General features: G+C 39.0%; 2 protein-coding genes across 6 annotated transcripts in view; both read left to right on the top strand.

Annotated features, from left to right (window-relative positions):
* The window catches only part of LOC117959359 (rab GTPase-activating protein 1), a 72400-nt gene that overhangs the window by 25404 nt on the left and 19947 nt on the right, over window positions 1–27049 (top strand). For all 5 annotated transcript variants that reach the window (XM_034896450.1, XM_034896449.1, XM_034896448.1 and 2 more), the window contains 8 exons: window positions 1303–1396; window positions 3892–4042; window positions 19881–19994; window positions 22314–22388; window positions 22968–23093; window positions 23296–23439; window positions 24492–24533; window positions 25137–25265. In XM_034896450.1, the coding sequence (XP_034752341.1) occupies window positions 1303–1396; window positions 3892–4042; window positions 19881–19994; window positions 22314–22388; window positions 22968–23093; window positions 23296–23439; window positions 24492–24533; window positions 25137–25265 (875 nt within the window). The remainder of the gene's footprint in view (window positions 1–1302; window positions 1397–3891; window positions 4043–19880; window positions 19995–22313; window positions 22389–22967; window positions 23094–23295; window positions 23440–24491; window positions 24534–25136; window positions 25266–27049) is intronic.
* LOC117959362 (probable G-protein coupled receptor 21) lies at window positions 9793–12425 on the top strand. Its single transcript, XM_034896455.1, has one exon. The coding sequence runs from the start codon at window positions 10839–10841 to the stop codon at window positions 12069–12071; it is 1233 nt and encodes a 410-aa protein (XP_034752346.1). The 5' UTR covers window positions 9793–10838; the 3' UTR covers window positions 12072–12425.

Raw genomic sequence — 27049 nt, 5'->3', positions numbered from 1 at the left:
AGGAAACTTAACTTACCCTTTTGTGTCGGCGAACAACAGTCATGTCGACGTCTGAACTCCGTCGGTATTCCCAAACTAACTCCTGTTTTTTTTAGCGGTGATTTTCGTTGCTTCCTTCTTTTGAAACAAAACATTTCTTCTGGCTGCGGCAGGTAGCCGACGTGCTGTTGTGAGCCGCGCTGAAAATTACGTCATCACGCGTTGCTATAGTGACCAGCCACGCTGAGGCTCTGCAATGGAAAACGGAAGCATAATGGGCCGAGGCGAGCCGAGGCAAGCTGTTACCAGCAGTAGAAAAACGCCATTAGGCACCATCTTGGTAACACCAATAAGTAGAATGTTTGTGACTGTCTTAAAACGCTAATCTCTCTGAACGAGGCAACGATTGACATCTTAAAGGTAAAATTTGTGTTGGTTGTTGTTTGTAAACACACTATTCAAAGTTGGCCCCGGCTCACCGAGCCAGAAAGAGAGCGTAGAGGTGGTCCAGTGAGCTAGAGGGGGAAGGATGAGAGGCACCACCGTTAGCATGAAGAAAGCAGTCAATCAGAGGAAGAAAACCTTCTTATCTGAATGTTTTATTCCGGTTTTGTTCTAAAGCACATATAAACATACACTTCTGCACAACGCTTTGGGAAGGTGCTGCATTTCTGGGTTTTGTTTGAATTCAGAGCTTCATCCTATCGATGCATGTGTGTGTGTTTCAGTCAAACAGACGCAGAACAGCGCACAGCATAGGAGAGAGAAAAGGAGCAGGAAAAACTCATAAAAGCATACACTTATGCAAACAACCCAGTCATCGTCAAATCCTGCCGCTTTTTATAATATGTTATAACAATATAATATATTATGTTGTGTCTGGGTATAAGACACCAGAGGGTGTGACCAAGCGGCTGTATTGGGAATGAGAAAGGGCTGCACACCCTGCATTTTGTTATTTGCCGGGGGTTAAACACTCAACGTGGGACCCAAAGGTGCCCATAAACGTCCTGAATACAGCAAAATAAGATTAAAATAGAAAATACATGGTCTCTACAGATACAGACACTGGCACACATTTCTAGTGGGTAAAAACTAATGATGATGATGGAGAGGGATACTTGTGTATGAGTTTATACCTTGTTCTTTAGTAATATACTGCAAATATTATCTTTTACTCCTTGCATTTATTTAAAGATTTTCATTTCACATGCATTAGCTCTGGTAAATTGTGTGTAGTTTGGGGCATATGAAGGGCATATCTAAGAAGAAGAAAACTGACAATAAGGGATCTTACTATTTGTTTGTACCTTCTGTGTCCAGATAATGATGAGCCTTTACTCAGCGGGTCAGGTGATGTTTCCAAGGAGTGTGCAGAGAAGATCCTGGAGACCTGGGGGGACTTGTTATCCAAATGGTAAGGCTTTGTTCCCTCGTTTACTGTGTCCTTCCTGTTCTACTGCTGTTGACAGACAGACAGACAGACATACACGGTTGGGCAAAGAAGGAGTCCTTGATAGGTAGCAGAGCTTCAGACTGCAAATATTTCAGAGACAGACACTACACGCACATGAGCAACCTGCAAATTTAAGGACATTTCTTTTTATTTCATTTTGAAAAACGAGGACAGGGTCAGAGTCTGGCAGAGATGAGGAGTTGACCTTAGCCTTACAATAGCCCTCTATTCCCCTGGAGCCGGTTTGGTAGCCCTTGTCAGTTTTGTAGTACTCGGTCTCATCATAAAATCGATCACATTTTTACGCAGTGTTGTTGTCTCTGTCTCAAACAAAAAGGAACTACCACAGGGAACACCACAACTGCAAGGATGCCACTTAATTGCCTGTACATTCACAGATTTATTTGCATTTTTACATCAATGCTAATGTTAGCTCCTACATTTGCCACCCTCCGCAGTACAGCTTCCTCACCTGGGTGAGAGATAACGATGTCACAGCAGAGAGTTGAGACCACTTCTGTAGAAAAACACACATAGGCTGCTTTGTCTGAATATTAGCAAATGGCACGTTACTTTATTTTTGAGTTTGAATACACATTTGCTGATCAAATGTATAACTATTTACCATGTCAAAACAAATTGCTTGTGTGTTTTGAGTATTGTGATGTCCTCTTTGTCTGGCTCACTCATTCCTACCGGGTGTTAGATATTCTCCTTTCCTTGGAAGTTTAATCACTTTAGATATGGTTGTTATTTCAGTGTTAACAAAAAAAGATGGAGATGAGGGAGGGAGTATGATAATATTAAAACTTGGTTTACATTTATGAATTTGCATTTGTTAAGCACCATTTAATTAAAATGTGACTGTAAACTAAAATAAAACTGCACGTTGTAGTTTTTGTGTTTATTACCAAAGCCTTTATCATTAAAACAGTTAAAATAAGGAAAATGTGAAAAATTGCGTTACATGTCAATTTAAAATGTGTGAAGTTAGAAGTATAAAGTCAGTCTGGAGCCCTGAGCAGCTCATTAAGATGGCTTCCCTCTTCCATTACTGCATTTAAAAATAAATCAAAAGCTTGTGATGAACTGAATTGACTATAATTAGCTGTAAATTAAGCCCTGCGCGCGCGCGCACACACACACACACACACACACACACACACACACACACACACACACACACACACACGTGCATGCACTCACGCATTGCTTGCCCCCCACTCTCTCTCTCCCTGTCTGTCCTTGTGTATGTTTTTCAATAGAACAGTATAATTTGGTTGGATTTGTATAATAGAAATAAATCTAAATATGTAAATTGATTTAACTCATATGTTCATTATTATTATTATGTTCATCACTATATTTGGGTGTACGTTTATAATGTCCTTTGACAATGCCAAATGTTGACACAGTGGTATTTGTCTCACTTTTTTTTATAAAAAATAATGCCTAAAAAGAAAGTAATCATAAGACTAGCCTGTCATAATACTCTTTGTACGCTTTGTGCATGTGATTGGTGATGTGTGTGAGCAGGAGAGTGTGTGTTGTGACGCTGTGGGATGCAGCGCTCAGGGAGCACAGAGAGACAAATCACAGAAAGCCTTTTACAATCCTATGCCCCTAAGGGCCGGTCCTGGCATTACTTACGTCACATGCACGCACACATGCATGAACACACACAGTATACTTTTGTTACTTTTCTTAGTATCAACAGAAAATACCACATATTGCATAACCTGACAAATAAACCAAACTAACTCAGAAAATTGAGAGGGATGAAATGAGAAAAGAGTAAAAAATGAGAGAATCTTCAGGGAGTTAGGGTGGCCAATAGTTGTTATGTAGATACAGCTGTGCCTCCTTGTTCACCTTATCCTTCTCTCTATATCTCTAATTTTGTTTTTGTTATTCACTAGTTGTCGGCCAGATGCCTGAGTTCATTATTTAATGCATACATTGTCGCTAACAGCTCCAACATTCAAATATGAAGATGAGGAATGAAGGCATTAAAACTGACTTTTGTGTACTGTCGCTGTAATTTTCTGTTGGCTTATTGTCGGCTGTTGTCTATTGTTTTCCTGTCCTGCTAAAAAAATGGCAGAGGTACGTTTTCTTTTCAAAAATAGAACATATTTAACATTTTGAGACAGTGACATTTGAGCCTTTGATTGATTGCACCACTTGTGTGAGGTAGGACTGAAACCTTTTAGACTACTACATATGTAAATGCTTATGCTTGGCCGATGATCTTGATCATGGCACAGCTGACCATCTGTAGAGAGTCATTTCTTTTTAGAAATGATTTAGAAACACATGAAAACATTGTTTTGAGTAGATATTGTAGGCAGGTGTGCCCAGAAAAATTGCAGTGCAGCAACTTGTGATATAAAATTAGGATGTCTTTTATAAACTGTGATGGTTAACTCTCCCTTTCCTCTCTTCTCCTCTCATAGGCATTTGAACTTATCAGTGCGTCCCAGGCAGCTGCCAGCTTTGGTACGGAGTGGCATCCCTGAGGCTCTCCGTGGGGAGGTGTGGCAGCTCCTGGCAGGCTGCCATAACAATGACCACCAGGTAGAAGAGTACCGCACTCTTATTACAAAGGTAAGACCACACAAAACTATTTTCTTTGTTAAGATGGCCAGGACATACAAGTCCCATGATCCCCTAATGTTAGTGGTGTAAACTGTCCTTCAGCAAGATGACTCAAACACAAGCTCCTCTAATTTTTGTTTCAGCAAGCTGTGCACTTTACCTCTGATTCTAAACCTTTGTCCAAGTTGAAGCCATCACTGAAAAATACTTTCATCCTGTAACAGATTTGTCCTGTCTGTTTTTACACTTGGCTGTATTTTGCTCTCTCAAACTGGAACACATTCCATTCAAACAGAATTCTTTATTTGATTTTTTTTCTTGCACTGGCCAGAGCATGTGTTACTTTTAATGGCAGCAGTTCTTTGAAAGTACACTTCAGGGGTCACTGATGGCACTGTTTCACAAGTTTGTCTCTCATGTGCTTCAAACTTGTGATCCACTGCTGCCCTGTAGGTCATGACAGCTGATTGCTTTTGGCGTTATGTAAGTGATCTATTCTTACACTTTTCTTTAACAAATTGTGTTAATGGTTCTGTGAAAATTAATAATCCATAACTTCCTATAAAAGCTCAATGTTGTAGACGAAGTAAAGTTTAGAACCATCTTCTCATTCAATGCATTTTCTTTATTTTCATGACTATTTACATTGTAGATTAGCACTGAAGGCATCAAAACTATGATCGGACACATATGGAATTATGTACTTAGTAGAAAAGTGTGAAATAACTGAAAGAATGTCTTTATATTCTAGTTTTTTCAAAGTAGCCACCCTTGGCTTTTTTGATTGCGCTGAAAACCCTTGGTGTTCTCTCAATGAGCTTCATGAGGTAATCACCTAAAATCATTTTCACTTTACATGTGTGCCTTGTCAGGGTTAATTGGTGGAATTTCTTGCCTTATTAATGAGGTTGAGACCATCAGTTGTGTTGTCTAGAAATCAGGTTGATATACAGCCGACAGCCCTATTGGACAACTGTTAGAATTCATATTATGGCAAGAACCAATCAGCTAACTAAAGAGAAACAAGTGGCCATCATTGCTTTAAGAAATGATGGTCAGTCAGTCCGGAAAATTGCAAAACTTTGAATGTGTCCCCAAGTGCAGTCGCAAAAACCATCAAGCGCTACAAGGAAACTGGCTCACATGAGGACCTCCCTAGGAAAGGAAGACCAAGAGTTACCTCTGCTGCTGAGGATAGGTTCATGTGAGTCACCAGCCTCAGAAATCGTAAGTTGACAGCAGCTCAGATTAGAGACCAGATGAATACCACACAGAGTTCTGCAAAATTCAAGAAAAAGGTCAGAGCTGTCTGAAACATGATCAACATGAGTTGGCCTTGGACATGGGCCAGAAATTGCCTTTATTTAACTACATTCAATAGTTGGTCTAAAATGATACTTTGTTTATTATCATTCAATTATAATGATTTCAATTGGAAGGAATCTTTAATATTAGCTTTTTCATAGCTGCTTGGCTTTGTTATGGTCTATGTGCCTCTTTTCTGCAGACCTGTGTTTGTATGGTCAGAAATGACAACAAGCGTCTGCTGGAGAATCATGGTGTGCATGTGTGAAGGTTTGTCTGTGCGGCAATGTGTGTAAGGCACTGCTGTAGATGGTTAGTCCCCCTTTGCGCTGAGAACAGTGTGTTATTCAATGTAATTTTTTCCTCGGCTGCAGCTCATTCCAGTGTTCTTATGTAAAGGCAGCATCCCCAGGCAGCAAGCTGGGACCCAGGTGGTGACAAGATGTTGGTCTTGCCCTTTACTCCACTCTGCTCTTTGCCTCCTCCCTTCCTCTCTCTTTTGCTCTCTATGCCTTTTCACTAATCCTTTATTTTGCCTTCCATCTCTGGCATGTGATGATGAAAGAATTTAGATAGTAAAAGTTCAAAAAAGATGGATAACCTCAAGTAGAAAATGTACACCAAAATAACAGGAGCCGCCCTTTTATCCATTAACGTGAATGGTATGAATGGAATCTCAACTTTCACTCTAACAACAATAACAATGAATCACTATGCCATTGTCCTGTGGGCTGAAAGTTGGATAGGAGTTAATTCAGATCAGAACTTCGCACTTAACACTTCAGTTCTATCTGCCTGATCAGATAGTGGATATAACGTTATTCATGCACAACAGGTGCATCCAAAATGGCACTTGAGCACAAAGATCCAAACTCAATGCAAGCCAGGTCACCTCAGCATGTGGTCTGGCTGATGGGAACCTAATATGAGCAAGCTCTGATCTCGGAGTGTACAGACTTGACCGTTATTTGTCCTGGCATGATCAGATGATCAAAGTTGCATTGAGACATTAAGACAAGTGTACCCATGGCCTTTGTTATTGTGCTGAGGGGCAGTGACATTGTGTCCATATAACAACATAGTGGTCATCAACGTGAGAGGGAATGTGGAAAAAACATAAAGTCATATGTTTGTGTATTTTAACAAACATGTCATTTTTGAGAGTTTGAGAGAGATTTAGAGTAAGCTTGTTGTAACGGTAAAAGGAACACAGCCCTATCAGATCACACAGTTCAGTGGGTGATGATTGACTGATAACCTACTTGAAATGAGCGTACACCCATACAGAATGTGTAGTGTAGACAATGTGATCAGATAAACACAGGCCTGCGGACCTGCTGCGCCAGCCTCCTGTGTAGAGCAAAGTGCTCATATCTATCTATCCGTCTGCCCGCCTGTCTCTGTGTGACCCACATAATGACCTGTATGCCCGTCTCTCTGTCCATCTGTCTGTCTTTATAATTGTATGTATTTGTGTATACCTGACTCTGACTCTCTCCAACTTCTACCTAGACCTGTTAGGGCTTCTGTCAATGTGTGTTTCATCCTACCGTTCTCTGTCTTCCTGCTCATTTGTGTTTTGTCACACTGTCTGCTTGCCTCTTTTTTGCTTCTCTCCCTCTGTCTTGTTGACCCGACGTGTCTGCCTCTCTTTTCTTTTTTCATCTTGTGACTGTATGCCTGCCTGTCTCTCTGTCTCAAAGGTTCATGTGCATTACTGTTCCAACTTCAGCTGAAATACTTTAAGATGTGTTTTTGTATTCTACTTTGAAGTCAGTTTCCCGCATATTCACAAAGAATATTCTTTTGCAATTGAATGGGAACAGGCTGGAATTTTATAATAATGTTTTTGTCTGGGCGTATGTAACAACCCTCACCAACTTCGCCTGACGTTGGGATTTATGTACGGTACAACATAGCACTTGCACGTTAACTATCTTATTATTTAAACAGGGCTTAGCTTCGCTTGTTAAACAGATAATTGATCACATTTTTGATGATTTATTAATTTTGTGTTATTTAAGTAACTATACAAAACATTTGCTGATATTCTACAGATGAGTCACCGGTGAAGCATTCATTGTATTCTACTCCAACAATAACTACAGCAATTTCAGTAAAGAGCAGACATTATCTTAACATAACACATAATTAACATCCTCAGCTTTTTTCTTTTCGTTAAAATCATAAATTTACAGAAGTTTAGGACCATTGTGTTGTTGCCAAGTTTGTTTCTGCTACTGGAATCTTGACCTTCAGGGGTTGACGGGCAATGAGGAAGCATAAGTTAGACAACTAAAAGGAATAAATTAAAATCAGCATGGCAACCAGCTAACAGTACATCACGCTCTTTCTTCTTTCTTGTTCTCATAGCTCCCTAAATTGTTCTTGCAATAGTGTATGTATTTTTCTTTTACCTCTTCCTCCTGATGAGCTCTGTGTTGCTTTTGAGTCTCTTACTTTTCTCTTATTCTTCTTCTTTTTCCAACAATTTTTGTCACGCTTTCATCTATTTTTAGCTCCTCGTGTGGTGGGCAGAGGAGGTTCGTGAAAGCATGGGAGTGTGTCTGGATTGCGGGGGAGAAAGGTGCAGGCTTGTGTGTGTGTGGCTGTGTGTGTGTGTGTGTGTTTGTGGCTGTGTGTGGCTGTGTGGGTATGTTTTGGTCTCCATCACGCTATACCAAATTGCCCTGTACAAGACACTCTGCAGTCTGCAGAAAGCCATTAGGATGAGAATCTAGCAGCACTAAATCTGACATGGATTACTAACCACTGATGTTTCTAATTGTCCAGGAATGTGAGTAATTAATTGCAATTAGCACATCATACGATCTAAAAATAACTGAGCTGATAATTGTTTTGCACAGATTCCGTAGGTTCTTTACAGAAGGACTGCCGGAGACTATATATAGCTAGCACGTTTGAAAAAATGAAATACTAACTTTTTAACTGAGTCCTTTCGAACCTTGCAATACAAATCTGGCCTGGAGGGAGATTAAAAGATGACTGGTGAGGTCATGCTACCTGGGTGTAGCTGACTGTGTAAAAGCAACTCTCATGCTAAGTGGAGGCGCAGCATCCGCTGATGCATGCAAAGTAAGTAGTGAAGTAGTTGGCACTTAGTACTGTAGATTTAAAAGTGTCCATACAGTTATAGTCTCTCTCTTGCACTTTTAGAGACATGCATAGAGTTGCACATAGAGTTGCAAAGAAAAAAACATGCAGGCCATTGTGTAATAAGACATTACATAACTACCAACGTTAAACAAGGTTTACTTGTAAAGGCATGAGTAGTGAGCATGTGTGAGCATGTGGTTTGTTTAGAACATGTAGTTTCAACGTATTCAGGGCATATTACAGGGCTAGTAAGATGTACACTTTTGCATTATTATTAATAAAGAAACCGATCTATACATATAATTTAAAACAATGAATTTCTCAGACAATGTGGTCTTAGCAAATAACAATAATAATTTTTTCATCTGAACTTTTGCCATTGAAGTGCGCCTTTCATTCTCTTTTACTTGCAGTTTGAACCCAGAAAGTAGAGCCAGTTATGGCACCCAGATAGCTCAGTTGGTAGAGCGGGTGCCCATGTATAGAGGTTTACTCCTTGATGCAGCCGGCCCGGATTCGAATCCGGCCTGCGGCCCTTTGCTGCATGTCAGTCCCCCTTTCTTTCCCCTTTCACAACTTCAGCTGTCCTGTCTATTAAAGGCCTAAAATGCCCAAAAAAATAATCTTAAAAAAAAGAAAGTAGAGCCAGTTACTAATTGCATAATTACTTAATGCGTTGGTGAATCAGCTACAAATTACATGCAGGCTATAAATGAAAATTTAATTATTTGTGCTGTGCTTTCATGTAAATAAATCTATCTCTCAGTCTCATAAGCTTTTATGTTGCTTCTGTTTATTATTAGTATGTTACAACGGTGTATGGAGTACCAGCACGCACAAATCATTCAGTCAGTAAAGATGAAGTTATGGCTTTCTTAATAAACAATTAACAGAGTTTTACCACATTCGACAGATGAATTCTTTTACAAAAAAATAAAAACTATCTGTTAAATAACGGCACTGTTTGTGCTTTATAAATACAGAAGCAGATTATTATCACAGATATATTGAGGTCTGATTTCGATGTGCAGCAATAAGCACATACTTTATGTATAGTCCACGTGCAAAGATGCACAGAACTGTAGGGAAAGCCGCTTTCCTGTCCTGAATGTCCTCGGTTAACAAGCCGATTGAAAATATAAATATTTCCTGTAAATTGCACCCTGGCATGCAGTTATATTTTCCCCTGCAAACAAATACAATACCTTTTTTGCACTGTAGAAACACAGTGTCCATTCTTACTACTCAAAAATGCCCTATCTTTTGGATTGAGCTGAGAGGCAACTGAGATGTTAACAGTCAAAAGAACTTCTTTTTTTTAACAGTGTTAACTGGGTTAACACTGAATTACAAATTTTAACAGTGTGAAACAGTATGTTTTGAAATTTAGGGTGATTATTAGAACCATAGAAAAAAACAGGGAGGGGCGAGAGGGTTGGGGAAAAAAGGCACGCCTCGTGCCCTTGGAGTTAATCATTGGTTGGAGCCACAGGGAAGGGGAGGGGCCTCGGTGTCACTGTTTCTGTAGAGAGAGAGGCAGAGTGAGCAAGACAGCAAAGGAGGATAAATGAACACGGGGGGTTCTCCCAGCATCGGTATGCCTGCCTACCTCATTTCCAGTCCAGACACAGTTGCTGCTCCTCTGGATAGAAATAACAGCTGAGGTGTGTTTGCATGTGTGTGCTCATTTTAAATACCAGTTATTCCGTGCACCGCCTTCATTCTCTTAGCTTACGCCAGTCTGCTGTGATTTTACTGCGAAGGACCAGACAGAAACTGACTAGAGCAAGCGGACATGGAGCAGTGGTGAAAAGAGGGGTAAAGGAAAGCCAAGAAACACAAGGAAAAACAAAGAAGAAACAGGAGAGAGAAGCAGAAGGACAGAATAAAAAGGAGATATTATGCTTAATGTCTCCTTCCCTCAATTCATTAACAATGAATGACAATAATGTCTTTTCATTGTAAGTGACTCTGTGGACTATAAACACATACGAGAGCTTTCTGCAGCTGCAGCAGATGTTGAAGACATCTTTGACTTTATAGGGATTGGAGGCATTTCAAGCAAAGACTGGCCTGGAATTTCTTTAAACAAAGTCACATTTTTTATTTTTTCTCCTTTTTGTGCCTTCAGCTGGGATGTTTGCTTTACTAAATAAAAGGAATACACACGTTTCTTTTTTGTGTTAATCTGTTTTTACGCAGGGGGTTTTCTATCTTTTGTGTAAACCCACAACTGCGTGCACCGAGGACAAACCCAGGGGGCTTCCTCACCTCTCGTTGTCCTTTCCATCGCTCTTGCATTTGAAATGGCAGATGGCAGCAGTCTCTTTATGGTACCACAGCATGCAGCTTTTTGTTTGGACTGAAACCATACAGCTACAAGATGATGAATTCCACCCTGGATCCACTGAACCAAAGCTCTGCTGACCCGTCAAACTTATCTGTGCCCTTCTGCCTGCTTGAGATAGGCTATTCCCAGATTTTCACCACCTGTATGCTTGAAATCTCTATCATACTTCTTCTTACTGTTCTCATAATTTCTGGTAACCTGGTGGTGATTTTTGTGTTTCACTGTGCCCCCTTGCTTAGCCAGCACACTACCAGTGCTTTCATCCAGACTATGGCATATGCTGATTTACTGGTGGGGGTCAGCTGCCTGTTCCCCTCTCTGTCCCTCCTCCATCACCTCAAGGGCCTCGACCCCAAACTCACCTGCCAGGTGTTCGGGTATATGGTGTCTGTTTTAAAATCAGTTTCAATGGTGTCGTTAGCATGTGTGAGTGTAGACCGCTACGTTGCCATCACACGACCTCTGACTTATGCATCCCTGGTGACACCTTGTCGAATTCGATGCTGCATCGTTCTAATATGGTTGTACTCTGCTATAGTGTTCCTCCCATCGTTTGTGGGGTGGGGGAAACCTGGTTATCACGGGGATGTGGTGGAGTGGTGCGCAGTTGAGTGGAGGACTCGTCCGGCTTTCACAACTTTTATTGTTGCACTGCTCTACGCCCCAGCTGCTCTCACTGTGTGCTTTACCTACGCCAACATCTTCAAGATCTGTCGGCAGCACACCCGGGAGATCAGCGAGCGCCGGGCACGATATCGACCACAACAGCTGCAGGGCCCAGGCTTGACAGTGGGATCTGCGTTCAAGGACAACAGTGCAGTAGAGCAAGGGCAGTTGCCCCACTTGTCTCAACCACAAAAATCTCAACCACAGTATCAGCAGCCCACATCAACATACCCAGACAAGCGATACGCTATGGTACTGTTCCGCATTACTAGCGTGTTTTATATCCTTTGGTTGCCCTACATCCTCTACTTTCTGTTGGAGAGTGGAGGGATCTATCACCACCCTGCAGCCTCATTCCTAACCACGTGGCTTGCCATCAGCAACAGTTTCTGCAACTGTCTCATCTATAGCCTCTCCAACTCTGCCTTCAGGAAGGGGCTCAAACGTCTCTGCTCCTTCTGTTTACAGCGCAGTGGCAGTGACTTTCGGGTTAGGAACACTAAAAAGGCTTTTGTTGGTTCTGTTGAAAAAGGATGTGACGTGCCGGCGTATGGATACGGACATGGGGAAATAGGAATTGGCACAACATGTCATGTGTAGAGCACACACAGAGGAAACCCTTGTGCCAAATTGGCATTTAAAAAAAAAAAACTGATGTGATTGCTGTAATATGTCTCCTCTTTTATGCTTAAATGTGCTGTAAAGAGATGGAAGGAGGCATTGATCATTCACTGCTGTTTCTGTCGCACTTGGAGGTTACATAGGCGTCCTCTCTGCAGACGCCACAGCTAGCAAAGACAGAGAAAGAGAGTCAAGAGCAAAACACTGAAGGAGAAAAGGCCTAAATAGCCCCGCAACGTGTTTTAAAATGGTCCTAGAAAAACCCCATACTGTACTGTGTATGGACAGGGGTGATAAATGGAAAGGGTTGGGATGGAGGAGAAAAAGGTGTCTCTGGAGAAGTTAAGTCTTTTGAGGTTATACACTTATATCAGTTTTCTTCAATGGCAAATGAATCCTTAACTTATTTTGCCAATTCATCAAAACGTTCCAATAAGTGTTTTGAAAGACTGTGTGTGAAACAATGTGCCCTTTGTTGCCAGATTATCAGCAAAGTATGAGCTAAATGCATAAAAGAAGACAGTTGATGCTGTCTTTTAGTAATGTGGTGCTTATGTGAAGCTCTTTAAATATGTTTACATGCTTCTACCCCCTCAGTATCTGAATACAAAAAGTGATGCAACAGTTTGTTTGTGTATTTGTTTTCTTTTGTTGTTGACTGATTGATTGAGCTTAGTCAGTCTAAAAGAAATTGAAAGATAAATGTAGGTCTAGACACATGTCATTTTTGAGTGTATTTTCAGTTAATTTATCGTTTTTTATATATACACACACACACACACACACACACACACACACACACACACACACACACACACACACACACACACACACACACACACACACACACACACACACACACACACACACAATGTACACAGAACAGACAAGTTGCCCATTCACTTTCCCAACTGGCTACCCTCTGGTAAATTGTGTGCTTCACCATGAAAGGGACTGACCTTTCAATTTGCTGAAGTTAGGTTGCATGTTTGTGTGAATGAGAGCATCTACATGCATGCAGGTGTTGTAGTCTGTGCATGTGTGTTATTTTGTGTGTTCTTTTCAGTCTTAACTTCGTATTTAATGACTCCAAGTGTACATACTGTGTCATAAACTCAAACTTTTTAAACCATTATCTCTATTTTGATCCATGGAGATTCATTTTACAGTTTATTTAGGTTCAGATAATCTCTTTATCATTTTTATCTAATCTACCAAAGAAAGTTAATTTAGTTAAATTATATTGTTTTCTAAATATCGAACATATGAAGATTTAGTTAAGTGCAATTTAGCAAGAGGGGGTTTTACAGAAAAATTGTTGTAGTTTGACTGCACTGTGTTGGCCCAGTGATGCCTTGTCTACATAAATATGACTGTTTCAGTAAAGAAATCTATTGTTGCCTTGATATAAAAATGAAAATGAATTGTTAGGAAAGTATTTTCCTTACATTTAGTGAGGGCTTAATTTCTAGACAAGCGACTGTTTTAGAGGCAACAGCACAGACTGAAAATAAAAATAAACATTAGCCAGCCTAAAATGACACACTGCATACAGAATAACCTGAACCCCATCTGTTGTGTAAAGTAATGTCATTGTTCTTTCAGCTAGTCTCTTGTTTCTAACTGAAATCAACCAAGCGCAAACACATGACTCAAAACTGTTAATATTGTTTGTATTTTAAATTATTTGTACATGTGTGCATAGTTGTGTATGAGTGTTTGTGAGTAGGTGTATTAGGATGTGATCATTGGCTAAATGTAACTGTTTACGTTGTTCTAGCAAGGCTGCTAACAGTCTTACATTGCTTTATTAGCTGCACATCACGTCTCTCCAATACACTGTGTTTTGTGAGTGTACTGTATGTTAGTATGATGTGCTATTGTGGTAGATTTATGTTGTCTTTAAATATTTTGGCTGTCATCTGTGAAGCATTGCCAAATATTGTAATCTTTCCTATTTGTACTGTCTTTTGTTCAGAAATGGCGTGTGCAGAAACAGTGAATTGAATGTCTGATCGCCAAACCACAATTGTATTTTTGTAAAATTATTTAGTTTCTGACTATTCTCTTGTGAAATGTTGCAAAATCTAAGTAGGTTTAGTAGCATGATTACCTATTGAAATGATTGAAGATGTGTCTTGATGAAGATCCATTTATTTTACTTGGGCTAGGTGTAAAATAATTCTAGGTGTCTCTACTGTCTTTTGCACTAAGAAAATTGCTTACTTTGAATATGAGACAAGAAGTTAATCTCTAAAAATATATCATTTCCCACAGAAGTTAATGGTACAATTCCTCAGAAATGCGTAAGATTTAGGTCAACGTTTTTTGGTTAATAATTGTGCCAAAACATACTTACATTAGCATTCACACACATTACCTTCTTTCCTGTGGCAAAATGGTCAACTCATGTTCTCAAGGGAACAACACTCTGGTGATGGCTGTGTCAAGGTGCAGTGCTATGTTGGTTAGGATAAGGCCATTTGTAGGTTAAATGCAGCCTTCTGCTATGAGAGAAAGAGCAAGTATTGTTCATGTGACCCAATAATGTGTGAGTGCATACTACTAACACATTTGTAAGTATGTCCACATACAAATACATGATATTAATGATATTGATTGGGGCCTTATTTAAAACAACCTGTAAAATCCACTTTTGAGGCACCACATTTTTTTGACATAAACTCTTTCTTTTCGTTAAAAAATACCTTTTGTACATAACAAGTAATTCCACTAGCTCAATACTGGTTCTTCTTAGAGTTGACAGTACCCCGAACGGGCAAGAAAGCCTCACTCTTACAATGCACTTTAACACACACACCCACACACACACAACCACACAAGGGTATTTTTGTAGTTGTCTTTTAATCCGTATGAGATTTCCTTCTTTGTGTATTTGTAAGGCTGTCAATAGGCCACACAAGACCCTCACTAATGGCTGACTCATGACTTAGCTGTTCTAAGACACTGAGATTATTATCACATTAAGATGAAACTGACCACTGTAACAAATGGGCAAAAATATTTCATTTGGCTTTTATGAAAGTGAGTCTTTGTAACAAATTAGATATTTTTCATTACTCAATGCTTTCTAGCTCACAAGCCTAAAAAGTATCATAAGATGTACATGTATGTCTGTACTGAGCAAATAAATGTAATGTTATCTCAATGAATTCTATTTTCCTGTGCTAATTACTTTGCTACAAACACAGTCATTGTGGCCACAATTTTCCTCTCATTTTCTGTTTATCTACCCTCCCACAAGTGAAATGCAGTAAGTAATCAGAAAGTATGTTAACCCACATACTGTGTTATTTGTGACAAAAACAGACCTTTATGTGTATATTTAGTGAGGTGGAAGACTTGGCTAAACACTGGTGGCTGAAGATCAAGTATTATAGTTGATAAGAGAAGAATAGCACTGCATTCACACACAATTGTCCATTTTTTGCAAAATAGGAAATGCTTTGGTGTAGATTGTTACAGATAAGTATACATATTTGGACACATGCTGTAAATTAACTAGTTGGTCTGCTGAATTTGCATGCTGGTGAGGCTGCAGTGGAAAAAGTGGTTTTAGAAAGCAATACCATGAGATAATCCCATTAAAGGAAAGACTAATGGAATCACTGTATTTAACCAACTAATATTTATCAGCTTTATTATTAAAGGATTTTTAAAAGGAAAATGGGAATTTTAGTTGTTTTTTGATGAAAAGAAAGACTAGTTGTTATTTACAAAGCATTAGTTACTGCCACATTTACTATTTTATTGATGAAGGCTCGAATCCAGGGGATCCAGGGTCCTTTAGGAACAGAGAAAGAATAACAGAATGACATGTCAGCTATTGTGTTGAGTCAGAGAATATTAGGGACATAAACAATAGAGGGCTAGCTGGTCAGTCTTCCCACGGAAACCCTACTCTGGTACTTTATTCCTAGCTTTAGACACACACACACACACACACACACACACACACACACACACACACACACACACACACACACACACACACACACACACACACACACGCGCGCAGAGTAACTTTGACTTTTTGGCATACCCCCGGTGAAGAGTTTTTATTTTACGTTTGTAAGAAGAACATGTTTTGTTCTGTGACTTCATTCAGTTTACAGGTGCTTCATTTGATTTCCTCACAGTATTATTCTGGCAGTTACTTGTCACTGATCGTAAATAGTGCTTCGACACATCTATTGTGTTTGTTAGGAGAGTTAAACAGAATCTGAGCTGAGTACCTGTTGCAGTTGGCTTTCATACCTGACACCTTATTTGTTGTTGATGGTAGAGAATAGAGGGAACTTTTAAACTGGTTAGACTGAGGGCTTCAAAACTTTTGCAGAATGTTTCTGCTTTGTTAAAACCAATAAGTTGTATATGGTATGAACGGAAATCATTTCACTTTTTTTCAGCACGTAACCCTTGGCGTTTTAATGCTTTGTGTACGGATGAAACAAACGAGATACAGAGTGTTAATTAGCTTTGCTGGTAGGTGTATTTTTGAGCTCTGGACAGTGCCGGCTAGCGGTTTCCTCCTGTATCCAATCTTTATGCTATTGGCTATGCTATTTATGTATTTTTTATTCTATCCAAGCTGACCACAGCTACAATTCTTTGTTAAGCAGCTTAACTCTTTATAGCTGCCTTGAAAGCCAACATGTATAACGTGTTTAAATATCATCTACAGTTATATGTATGTTCATAACCTTTGTCTTTCACAGTCTTCTTTAAACTTACATAGAGATACACTATCTTAATCGCTTGAACCTGCACTCACACTTCAGTGCATTACCATGAGACACTGGATATGTTTTCTCTCCCCTCTCACGCTACCCTCATTTCTAACCTCACTTTAACTAAATAGACGGACAGAAAGGAAGCTAATTGTCCATTATGTCAGAGGTCTTTGTACATGCTCTCAGCACTTCAGATAAGTATGGCTAAGTGGTGCTTGTATAAACATGGATCCTTATCATTCACTGAGAGACTGTAGCCCGGTGTAATGGGCCCTTCACACTGGACGTAGTAACTCCAGCCCTGTGCTCTGAAATGCATCAATACCAATTTTAAGATCAAGGTTTCTGGAGTGCCTGTGTGCATCTTTTCAGTGCTTAATGTTCCACCTGGTTGAACTTCACTCATGTGCTTCATGGTAAAGCCCTTAATCTGCCAAGTATTCTTTGATTAATCGATTAATCATTAGATCTATGAAATGTAAAATAACTTTTGGCACAACTTCCCACAGGCCACGATGATGCCTTTGAACCTCTTGTTTTGTTTGATCAAATGTCCTAAACCCAGAGGCACTCAGTTTACAATTATATATGATAAAGAGAAGCAGCAACTGGGCGCAAGTTCTAGTTGGTAGAACGGGAACCAATATACAGAGGTTTACTGCTCGACGCAGCGGGCCCGGGTTTGACTCTGACCTGCGGCCCTTTACTGCATGTCATTGTTTTTGGTCTCTGATCATTAGCTCACTTTGTTTAAGTACTCATTTCTTCCTGCATTTCCTCTTATGCTTGGTTATTTTTGTTTCACTCTCTTGCTCTGTGGAAGTTGGAACAAAAACCATGGAAAAATGAGACGGAGGGACTTGATTGTTACAATATCAGATAGACCACAAAGGTATAATTAGCTACAAAGAAAACAAGAGAGATAAAAAAAATTATGATATTAAATTAAGGGATTTCTGAGGTATTTGGCTTTAATTTACATCCAATTTGACTGGGGTAATGCCGGATGGTTTGCTAATGGGGATTAAGCCCCTGCTGCAATTAATGTTTAGCTTCAGTCCTGCAAAAGTGTTGTTGAGCAAGGCACAGGATGCCAAAAATTCAGGGATTATTTCCCAATGTGTATTGGGATATTTTCCTACATGGATCAATGGAGTATCACATTATTTTGCCCGTTCTTTGCTCTTATTCTTCACTGACGGTATGAAAACGGGGTCGTAGCACCAGGCTACAAAGAATGCCACAACAGATTTCCGACTACACAGTTAATCGAATGCCCCATGTTTGTATTACATCACCCATAATAGTTTCAAGGACACTTCTCCACATACTGTATGAAGATATCTTTAAATGCGTATTTGATTTGTCATTCAGTGGCAAGGGTGTCTTGAACTAACATTACTTACTTAGAGGCTGTTTGTTCCAAATACACTGTGCATCAATAATGAAATGAGAGGTAATTTATCTTGCTAGTAGAGTAATTACTGAACTGTGTGCATGTGTGTGTGGTATTTTGACTGTGTTGTGGTCTGTCATCACAGTGTAGGGATATCCCAGAGTAAAAAAGTATTTTACCTCAAGCCTATGTGTGTAGTTGGGGACGTGGCCATGCCTCTGTACTTGCATCAGTGTATTCTGAACATGAACAGTTTCTTCTGACCTTCATGCTAGCGGCTTAAGTTTATGGTATGCCATTGTGGTCTGAGTCGATCGGTTGGCCCACCACTTTTGGTCCACACAGAAATATCAACAACTAGTGGGTGGATTAAAAGTGTAGTTTGGTACAAACAATTACTTCCCTTGATGATAGATTTCAATCTTTTTGATGATCACTTTTTTATTATCACCATTACTAGGTCAAAATGTTAATTTTGCCCAGTGGTTTATGATTAAATTCCTGCAAAGCTAATGACACACCCATACTTTGTGTTAAGTGATGATAAACTAGCTAAACTAAGATGGTGAATATTTTAATGTACCTGCTTAGCATCAGCATGTTAGTATTGTCATAGTAAGCATGTTAGCATGCTGATGATTTTGTATTCACACCTTAACACATTCCCTGCTCTCTGTTCTAGTCACTCATCTATCCCGCTCTCCAGACAAAAATCATGTTAAGTCACTCTGTTACAGTTCAGAGTGTTTGTAAGTTGGTGTGACAATGAAAGCCAAACAATCTTATCCGCCTTGTGTATACAGTAAAGTATTTCAGTCTCTTAGGTTTCTATCAAATTACCTCATGGTTGGTATCACTCTAAAGTAGGGCAATGTGTCAGAGATTTTCTTGTTTCTTGTATTTCACCCGATTTTAGGCAATGAACTTGCTATGTTGTTTGTTTCAGAGAAAGCTTGTATGTTGAATCAACATAATGAATAATAGGAATCGGTTTGTGTTTGGTCAGTTTTCCATTAAAGTGCTTATATTAGGCTTTTTGGCTTTTTCCCTTTCCTTTATTGTGTTATATATCTTTTTTACATGTAATAGGTTTACAAAGGGAAAAGTCCAAAGTCCACCCCAAAGGGACTCTCCTAGCTGCTAGCATGACACGCCCTCATATTCTGCTTCTGACTGGGTAGTTGTGCTTACCTAGCTACTGCGCATGTGCGACTCCCAACAAAGATGGAACAGAAGTGTGATACCATGTAAACTTATTCTGTTACATACTTCTAAATAGAATTATGAACTGAAAAATTAGCATAATATCAGCATTCATGTTTGTTTGTTTTTTACAGTTTATCAGAGCTGCGTTACAATTGTTAACTATTGTTAGGGTATCTAAGTCAAGTTCTAAATCAATTACAATTAGAACTAAATGGACAGAAAAAAATAAGTAGAGATACAGGGTAGATGTACAGTCTGTACTGTGGAAGAGAACATTCTGTGCCTCCCGTTGTTTATCTTGACCCATACTGTAAATCTCAGCAGTGTGTTGCTTTCACATACTGAGGTATACTGATCACTGCTGGGCCTATATGGATCCCCCCCCCCACCCCAGGTATTTTGCTAATAAAACTCCTTGTGTGTCATTATTAGGAATCCCCTCAGGACAGTGCCATTACCAGGGACATTAACAGGACATTCCCAGCTCATGACTACTTCAAAGACACCGGAGGAGATGGACAAGACTCCCTTTACAAGATCTGCAAGGTGGGACACGCACACATGCAAGAGGGTGTTTAAATTACATTATTTAAAGTCAACAGAGCATTATTAACCCGTTAAATAGCAACAGCTGACAGTACACCAAATGAGGTGTAAACCTATTGTAGATAAAGGTACAGAAACAAGCATGTTTTTCCTTTTTCTATTTTCCACTCTGATTAGCATTGACTGCATTAAAATTTAATTGGAATGCAAAACACATTCATCTTTTTTTATCCATCTTTTGGGAAATTTTGTATCATCTATTTAAAACAACGTTTAATGGAATTCCTACGACCCTATCCGTAACAGGAATTAACAGATTCATTTTTACTGTGCAACCCTTGTCACAAGTGTTTTTCGATGATTTATTATAAACGTCGTGGCCCTGACCTCACTGCGCATAACATGGTACTGTAAAACTGTAATCGGAGACATAAACAGTTGCTTGTTTTGGTAGTAGCTAGTCCTCATTTGCAAGAACCATTTAAAGCAGGATGCATGGGAAAAAGATTCACGTTTCCCTGTAATACGGTGTAATTGTTGTGTAAATGACTTGCTTTACAGTTGGTCTGAAGACAAAGTTTGCAGAGCAGTAGTGCAAGTTGTCACAGCAAAAGGGAACCGTTCATTAATTAACTGAACAGCCGCTGTGTTTCTGGGCGGTTCAGTGAGTTCATAACAGCCACTGCCTGTCTAGAAATTAAACACAAGTTTCTAATCAAACACACACACACACACACACACACACACACACACACACACAACTCTACTATAACACTCTCACAAACCAGCACAGTACATACACATATAACCAAACCCGGCAACTTGTCATTAAATACTTATTCACTGTTGAAGGAGAATTCCGATCAATTTCAACATGTAGCTCTGTTGTTTGGAAATTTGGAGTTCTGTCGGTATCATAAACAGAAGTATTGGTTAACACAACTATTATGCCTTTCTGTCACATCTACTGCAGTCAGATTCGCTGTGTTCTCTCGGAAGGAATCACTACACATGGGTAGGCGCTTGTAATGACATTTTGAACATGTTTAGAGGCTAAAAACACATTTAAAACTTGCCTTGTTTAAGCCTGTTGGGTGCTAACTTTAGCAGGAGGATAACACAGTGTAGGCAGCAACGATTTTTTCTTTTCTTTTCTTGCCTTTTTCTTACTGACAGCTCTCCAAATTTCAAAACAACGGAGCTATGTGTTGAAATCAACCCGAATTCTCCTTTAAGTGGCAGTGCTTTCATTCTTTTGAGAATAAACATGTATGTATACAATTGAAATATACAAAATTCAACCTATTGTTCCATATTCCCACATAAACTAGCTGCACTTTGTTCATTTTTCATTTAATTCATGTTGTTTAATAAGTATTGGCATCCATCTCTTTTCCAGACAAGCACCTCCTCAGGTGTGTTTGAATAATTCAGTGGGCCCTCCCTTTCCTCTGTGTGTGGATTGATCCACACTTTGTCTGTTTGACTTGTTCTCATTATTTGTGTTTGTAGCTCAGCAGGCCACTACAGCCCCCTTTCCCTTGCTCCCTCCCCTCATATTTACAACATTTCCTTGATGCCAGCATCTGTCTCCAAACCTTTCCTTTCCCTTTCTTTTTCTTTTCTTTTCTATTTGTCTTTTTAATAGGCTCACTGTAATTTAATTTTTTTTTTTGTCCCTCACTCCGGATCCTTACCTCTTCTTTGTATTCCTTTACTGTTATTCTAATACCATTACTGTACAGTAAAGTGTGTTTGAAGACGTAAAGCACACAATGCTAAAACTTGTACAACTTTAGATTTCTAAAAAGGTAATAAAAACTACTAGATATTACTCTTAACAGCGTGTACACTATAATTCAAGTGCTCTGAAGCCAAACAAGTCTGCTATGAGATTAAAAAAAAAAACTAAATATTTATACAAATTCTATTTCACTGATATGATGGTATGCACACAATGTTAGTTTTATTTGTGGGTGTGTGTTATTTTTCAGTTTATCTTTATCTTTTATTTTTTTTCTGTTTGATTTAAAGCTGTGTTAAGCTTCCAGTGTACTGACACTGAACTCACCCTTGACTGGTTTGTCAACTAATAAGGAAAAATATTTGGTATTTTTGTTCAAATGACCCACAACCTTCAGGCTTCAGTTGCAAACAACATTTGGACAAACATTGATTATACAAAAGTTGGACAAGCACAACCCAGAAATAAAAATAAAAAAGATTGTATCATCAATTAATATCTCTCATAAATTTTTGAATTTACTGTGAAACTTATTTCCTAACGGTGTGCCCGTTTGCCCTTGTTCTCTCCTTCAGGCTTACTCTGTTTACGATGAGGAGATCGGTTACTGCCAGGGACAATCCTTCTTGGCTGCTGTGCTATTGCTGCATGTGAGTTAACATATTAGCAGGATCCAGCAAAAGTCCTATCCAACTTAATCCACTTTCAAGAGCTGAGAGGGAATGTTTTATTTTCATTTGACATCTGTATCTTTTTTGACATTCCGCGATGCTATGTGATTGGCTTGGCTTATTTAGAATGTCTTCGAGCCTTTATCTCTGGTACGTTAAGTGTAGGATGTGCTATGCATGATGTACTGTTATTGCACAAGAACAGTGTGAGAAAGATTTCAGATGCAAGGTGGTATCTGTGGGACACTGACATTTTACTTTTATGAATAAAATATAATGTGTGTGTGTACATGTGCCAAACTAGAGTGGCTCTTTAGGCCCTCCTGCAGTTCAGTGACGTGTCAACACTGTCACCTAGTGGGCATCCAATGTTAATATCTTTTTAGAAGCTGATGGACCAGGGGAGATGAGTGCAAAGTATAACAACATTCTAATTATTTTTTTAACAAGTTCAGGTAGTTTTATATTGGAAAGATGTCAAATAAGGTTCATCTGAAACGTGTGTTATTAGGATATGAATTGGCTGAAGGTAATTCTTACCAAAACCGTCTTCTTCAGATGCCAGAGGAGCAGGCTTTCAGTGTGCTGGTCAAAATCATGTTTGATTACGGGCTCAGGGACCTTTTCAAGCAGAACTTTGAAGATCTACATTGCAAGTTCTTCCAACTTGAGAGACTCATGCAGGTATATGTGTCATTTGCTAAAGTGCTTTTTCTGAATGTACACCCTAACAGTGGTCGACTTCACTGTGTTCACGCATAATCAGGCTTAAAAGATTTGTTAGTTGTCATACAATTGATCTAATTGCTTCTTTCTTTCTTTCCTTAACCCTGTGTTTATTTCCTCCACCTCCTTTTTTCATTTGCTTTCTCTCGGTCATAAACAGGAATATATACCAGACCTGTACAACCATTTCCTGAATGTGGGTCTGGAGGCTCATATGTATGCCTCTCAGTGGTTCCTCACCCTTTTTACAGCCAAGTTCCCTCTTTACATGGTCTTCCACATTATTGACCTGCTACTGTGTGAGGTTGGTAATGAAAGACACAAACACCCTGTGTTACAGATTTAAGTTTCAATTTCATCAGATTCATGTATTTTTGCCATTTATGTGTGCATATTATCCCATACTGACAAAGAGCAACATGTACTCTAAGGATTCATTTGCTATGACACCCCAAACTGAGCTCATGTGCATCCTGTTTATTTTGATCTGTTGGTTGACTGATTTGTTGACTATGGCAAATTCAAGAACTAAGAGCCCCCAGGACTTGATAAAATAATGAAGTTTTGATGCGAGAAGTGGAACACTGAACACTTTTCCAAGAGCTGACTGTTAGGCCAAAGTCAGTAATTCCACTTGAAGGCCTCAGAGTAGAGTAGTTTTTAAGATGTTTTTGACCTGAATTTTAATACTACATCTAGTGAAAATGAAGCCTCAAAAATCACCTGAATAATGCAGGGCACCATGATTCTTTAATGAGGCATCTCAATAGAAGGAACGGGGGACTGCTCAAGATCTAGGAAATGATGGACAGATCAAAGAACAGAGAGGAAACCCTGCTTTAAATCACACTTAACCTTAGACTAAGGGGAAGGTTGACCTTTCAGCATGGTGGTCCAAGCCAAGACAACTCGAGTGTCTCCGGATGTCTTTAAGTCGGCCTGCCAAATCCTGAAGCTCGGTAGAAGCATGTTATGTTTTAAATTTGTCCTCCTGCCATGAAGTCTGACAGCTCTGATGAATAAGCTGCAAGGAAGAGTAGGGGGCATTGAGCAAATTCAAATAGGCACTGCTGGTTAATGAGTTTTATTAGCAGCAACTGCAGCATTACATATTGTGTCTGATTATAGACTTTACATTGTTTAGACATTTCTCTTTTTGTTTAAATGATACTGGAAATGTATCTTTGCCATTATTGTGTATTATGTGTCCATTGATGGCAAATCATATTTTAAAGTACATAAAACTACATAGCATGCACCATTTGTGCCTGGTTTTATTATGTCTATTTTTATTTCTTTGAACCTACAGTAACGCAATTCCACAGTACACAATGAAAAATGTGTCTTTATTTTCAGGGAATCAGTGTGATCTTCAATGTGGCCTTGGCACTTCTGAAGGTAAGGTAGCCAGCACTGTTATGAAGACACACACGCTCACACAAACACATGAACACCACCAGCTACAACAGCTCTGAGTAGAAACGGAAAGGCACAGCAAGGGCCAAAAAAAAATCAAACCAAGGAGAAATGTACTGTGTACACAAATAATTGTCTGAATGCTCATGTTTATGTGTTGAGACCCTGATAATACTCTGAGCTAAGTTTCATGTTGTGTTGAGCCTTCTTATTGTTTACAGTGTAAAAATGTTCATTTTGATGCTATCGTAGTGCTCTCTCATTCAAAAGGCCATTTGACCAAAAACAAAAAGACGGTCAATCTTAATTGTGGAGCTTCAGTCCTAATTATGCTTTTAAAGGAAAGTTTAACTTGGGTACATTCACTAAAAGACCCTAGCTTGCATTTTGGCAAGAGTTAGGTTTTAAGATAGTTTTATCATAAACCTATTATTTATCATATATAGTTCAGAAAATTATCAACCAGTGAAGATTGTGCTGCTTCATGTTACAAAAAAGGGAAATAAATGTCCTACCAACACTCCACTTCAGCTTGTATATAGGGTATCTAATTTACTTTTGTGTTCCCATCCTCCTTTTCCCCAGACATCAAAAGACGATTTGATCCAAACAGACTTCGAAGGTGCACTCAAATTCTTTCGCGTCCCCGTTCCGAAGAGGTACCGCTCTGAAGAAAACGCGAAGAAACTGATGGAGCTGGCCTGTAGCATAAAGGTGGGTATGGAGTAAAAAAAAAAAAAGAAGAATAATGTAGCTATGTCTTTTCAGCCTTACATCCTGTGTACAAGCCTTTTAGAATAGCTTAGTTTTGTATTCATGTATTTAACATGTTGTTAGTAACTTAATTTTCATTTTGAGTAAAATAGAAATGTTTACAAGTCCTTTTATTATGTGGAGCTAATGGTCTTCAAAATGCTCAGAGAGCTCAAAAAGTAATAGAATATTTGTAACAGAAAACTCTACTACTAATCAGATGAACAATTTAAGATGTAATGGATTGAGTCACTGGAGAAACCTTCTTTGTAGTCCAGCAGTACTACTAAAATACCAGTAGGGGCCACTTTTGAACTTTAAATCAAGTTTAACAGATGCAATGAACATGCACACACACATGCCTCTCACCTTCTGTCTGTCTCTTTTTTTGTTTTGCAATTTTTTATTGATTTTCCATTAAACTAAGTAGCATTTTCTACAGCACATAATGGACCAAATGTATACAAACATAGTATGGCTGTGTTAAACAAATTCTAACCGATGTGAAAGATAACCCCCCACCATCCCAGTTTTTTTCCCTTTGAATCCAGATCTTTACAAGAAGAATTGTCCTGTCTAGCTCTTAAACATAAACACACACACACACACACACACACACACACACATCCCTGTTACCTGACCTGTTTTGATCAATCTGGTCTAGTTAAGAGGGCCCTGACTTTGAAGGTAACTTTGGGCAGAGATATTTATTAGCACACACTCTGTAAAGGAGCCAGCATGGAGAGAGATCTGAGCTTTTTGGTTCCCAGTTAGACAGGTGGGCAGCAGAACACAAATCTAGCGGATCTAAATCAGAGGCAATTGGACTTGTTGTGCGGTCTTGAAGATGTTTCAGTACTCATCTTAGAGGCATCAGTTCTGATCATAAATCACGAGGTTGGGCTAAGGAGGCTTTATTGAGCATTTTAGCTCAGATTTGTCAGGTATGCAGTCAATGTCAGCTATCTAATAGTGTTGTTTAAAACATGATGTAAAGTTTGGGTTATCCCTACCTGGGGATTTTATCCATGCTAAAAAGCACAAAGTTATGGACAACTAAATTTTTTACATTGAATTTTGAAATATAGTTTATTTGTACCAGAGGTTAAAGTCAAACATGTTGGTCCCTTTCAACTGTTTACTCATCTCTTCCCTGCGTCATAAATTAGTCTTATAGCAATCCTATCTCAAGAAAAGGAAAGTAAAAGGTTGTTGTAAAGTTATGGAATCAGTAAACGTATCTACATTTTTATCATTGTTTTACCACCACAGTTATTGTAGCGCCTGTGGTGGTAAAACTCTTTAAACTACTTTACTTTACTTGTGGTCATAAGGTCATTATGATTTGAATAATTTTGAAGTTTAATGTGACAAACAGTTGGAAACTACAGTCAGTTCACCAAATTTATTCAGAAGACAACCTCAGGGTCAAAGTAGTGTCATTAAAGTTGTCTCAGTGTGTAGTTGTTAAACCTACTTCCTCATCTTGTCTGCAAACCTTTTGACTTCTAAAGCTAATAACATCATTTTAATTGAAATCATAAATGCATGCTTTTTGTTTTTGGTTACCTGTGTGTTTTAGTTTCCATCTCATTATGTCTATGTCATAGCTCTCTACTTTCTCTCTAGTTCATATGAGCATTTGTGCATAGGTAGTTTTATACAGTTACAGCTATCCAGGTGAATAAAACTTGTAATAGGTTTTTAGTTTCAGAAGAACAGATAATGATTATCAAATCACATGA

Source organism: Etheostoma cragini, chromosome 16 (assembly GCF_013103735.1).
Source record: "Etheostoma cragini isolate CJK2018 chromosome 16, CSU_Ecrag_1.0, whole genome shotgun sequence".
Classification (NCBI taxonomy): Eukaryota; Metazoa; Chordata; class Actinopteri; order Perciformes; family Percidae; genus Etheostoma; species Etheostoma cragini.
Note: the sequence above shows the minus strand (reverse complement) of the source record. Positions and strands in the feature narration are given on the sequence as shown.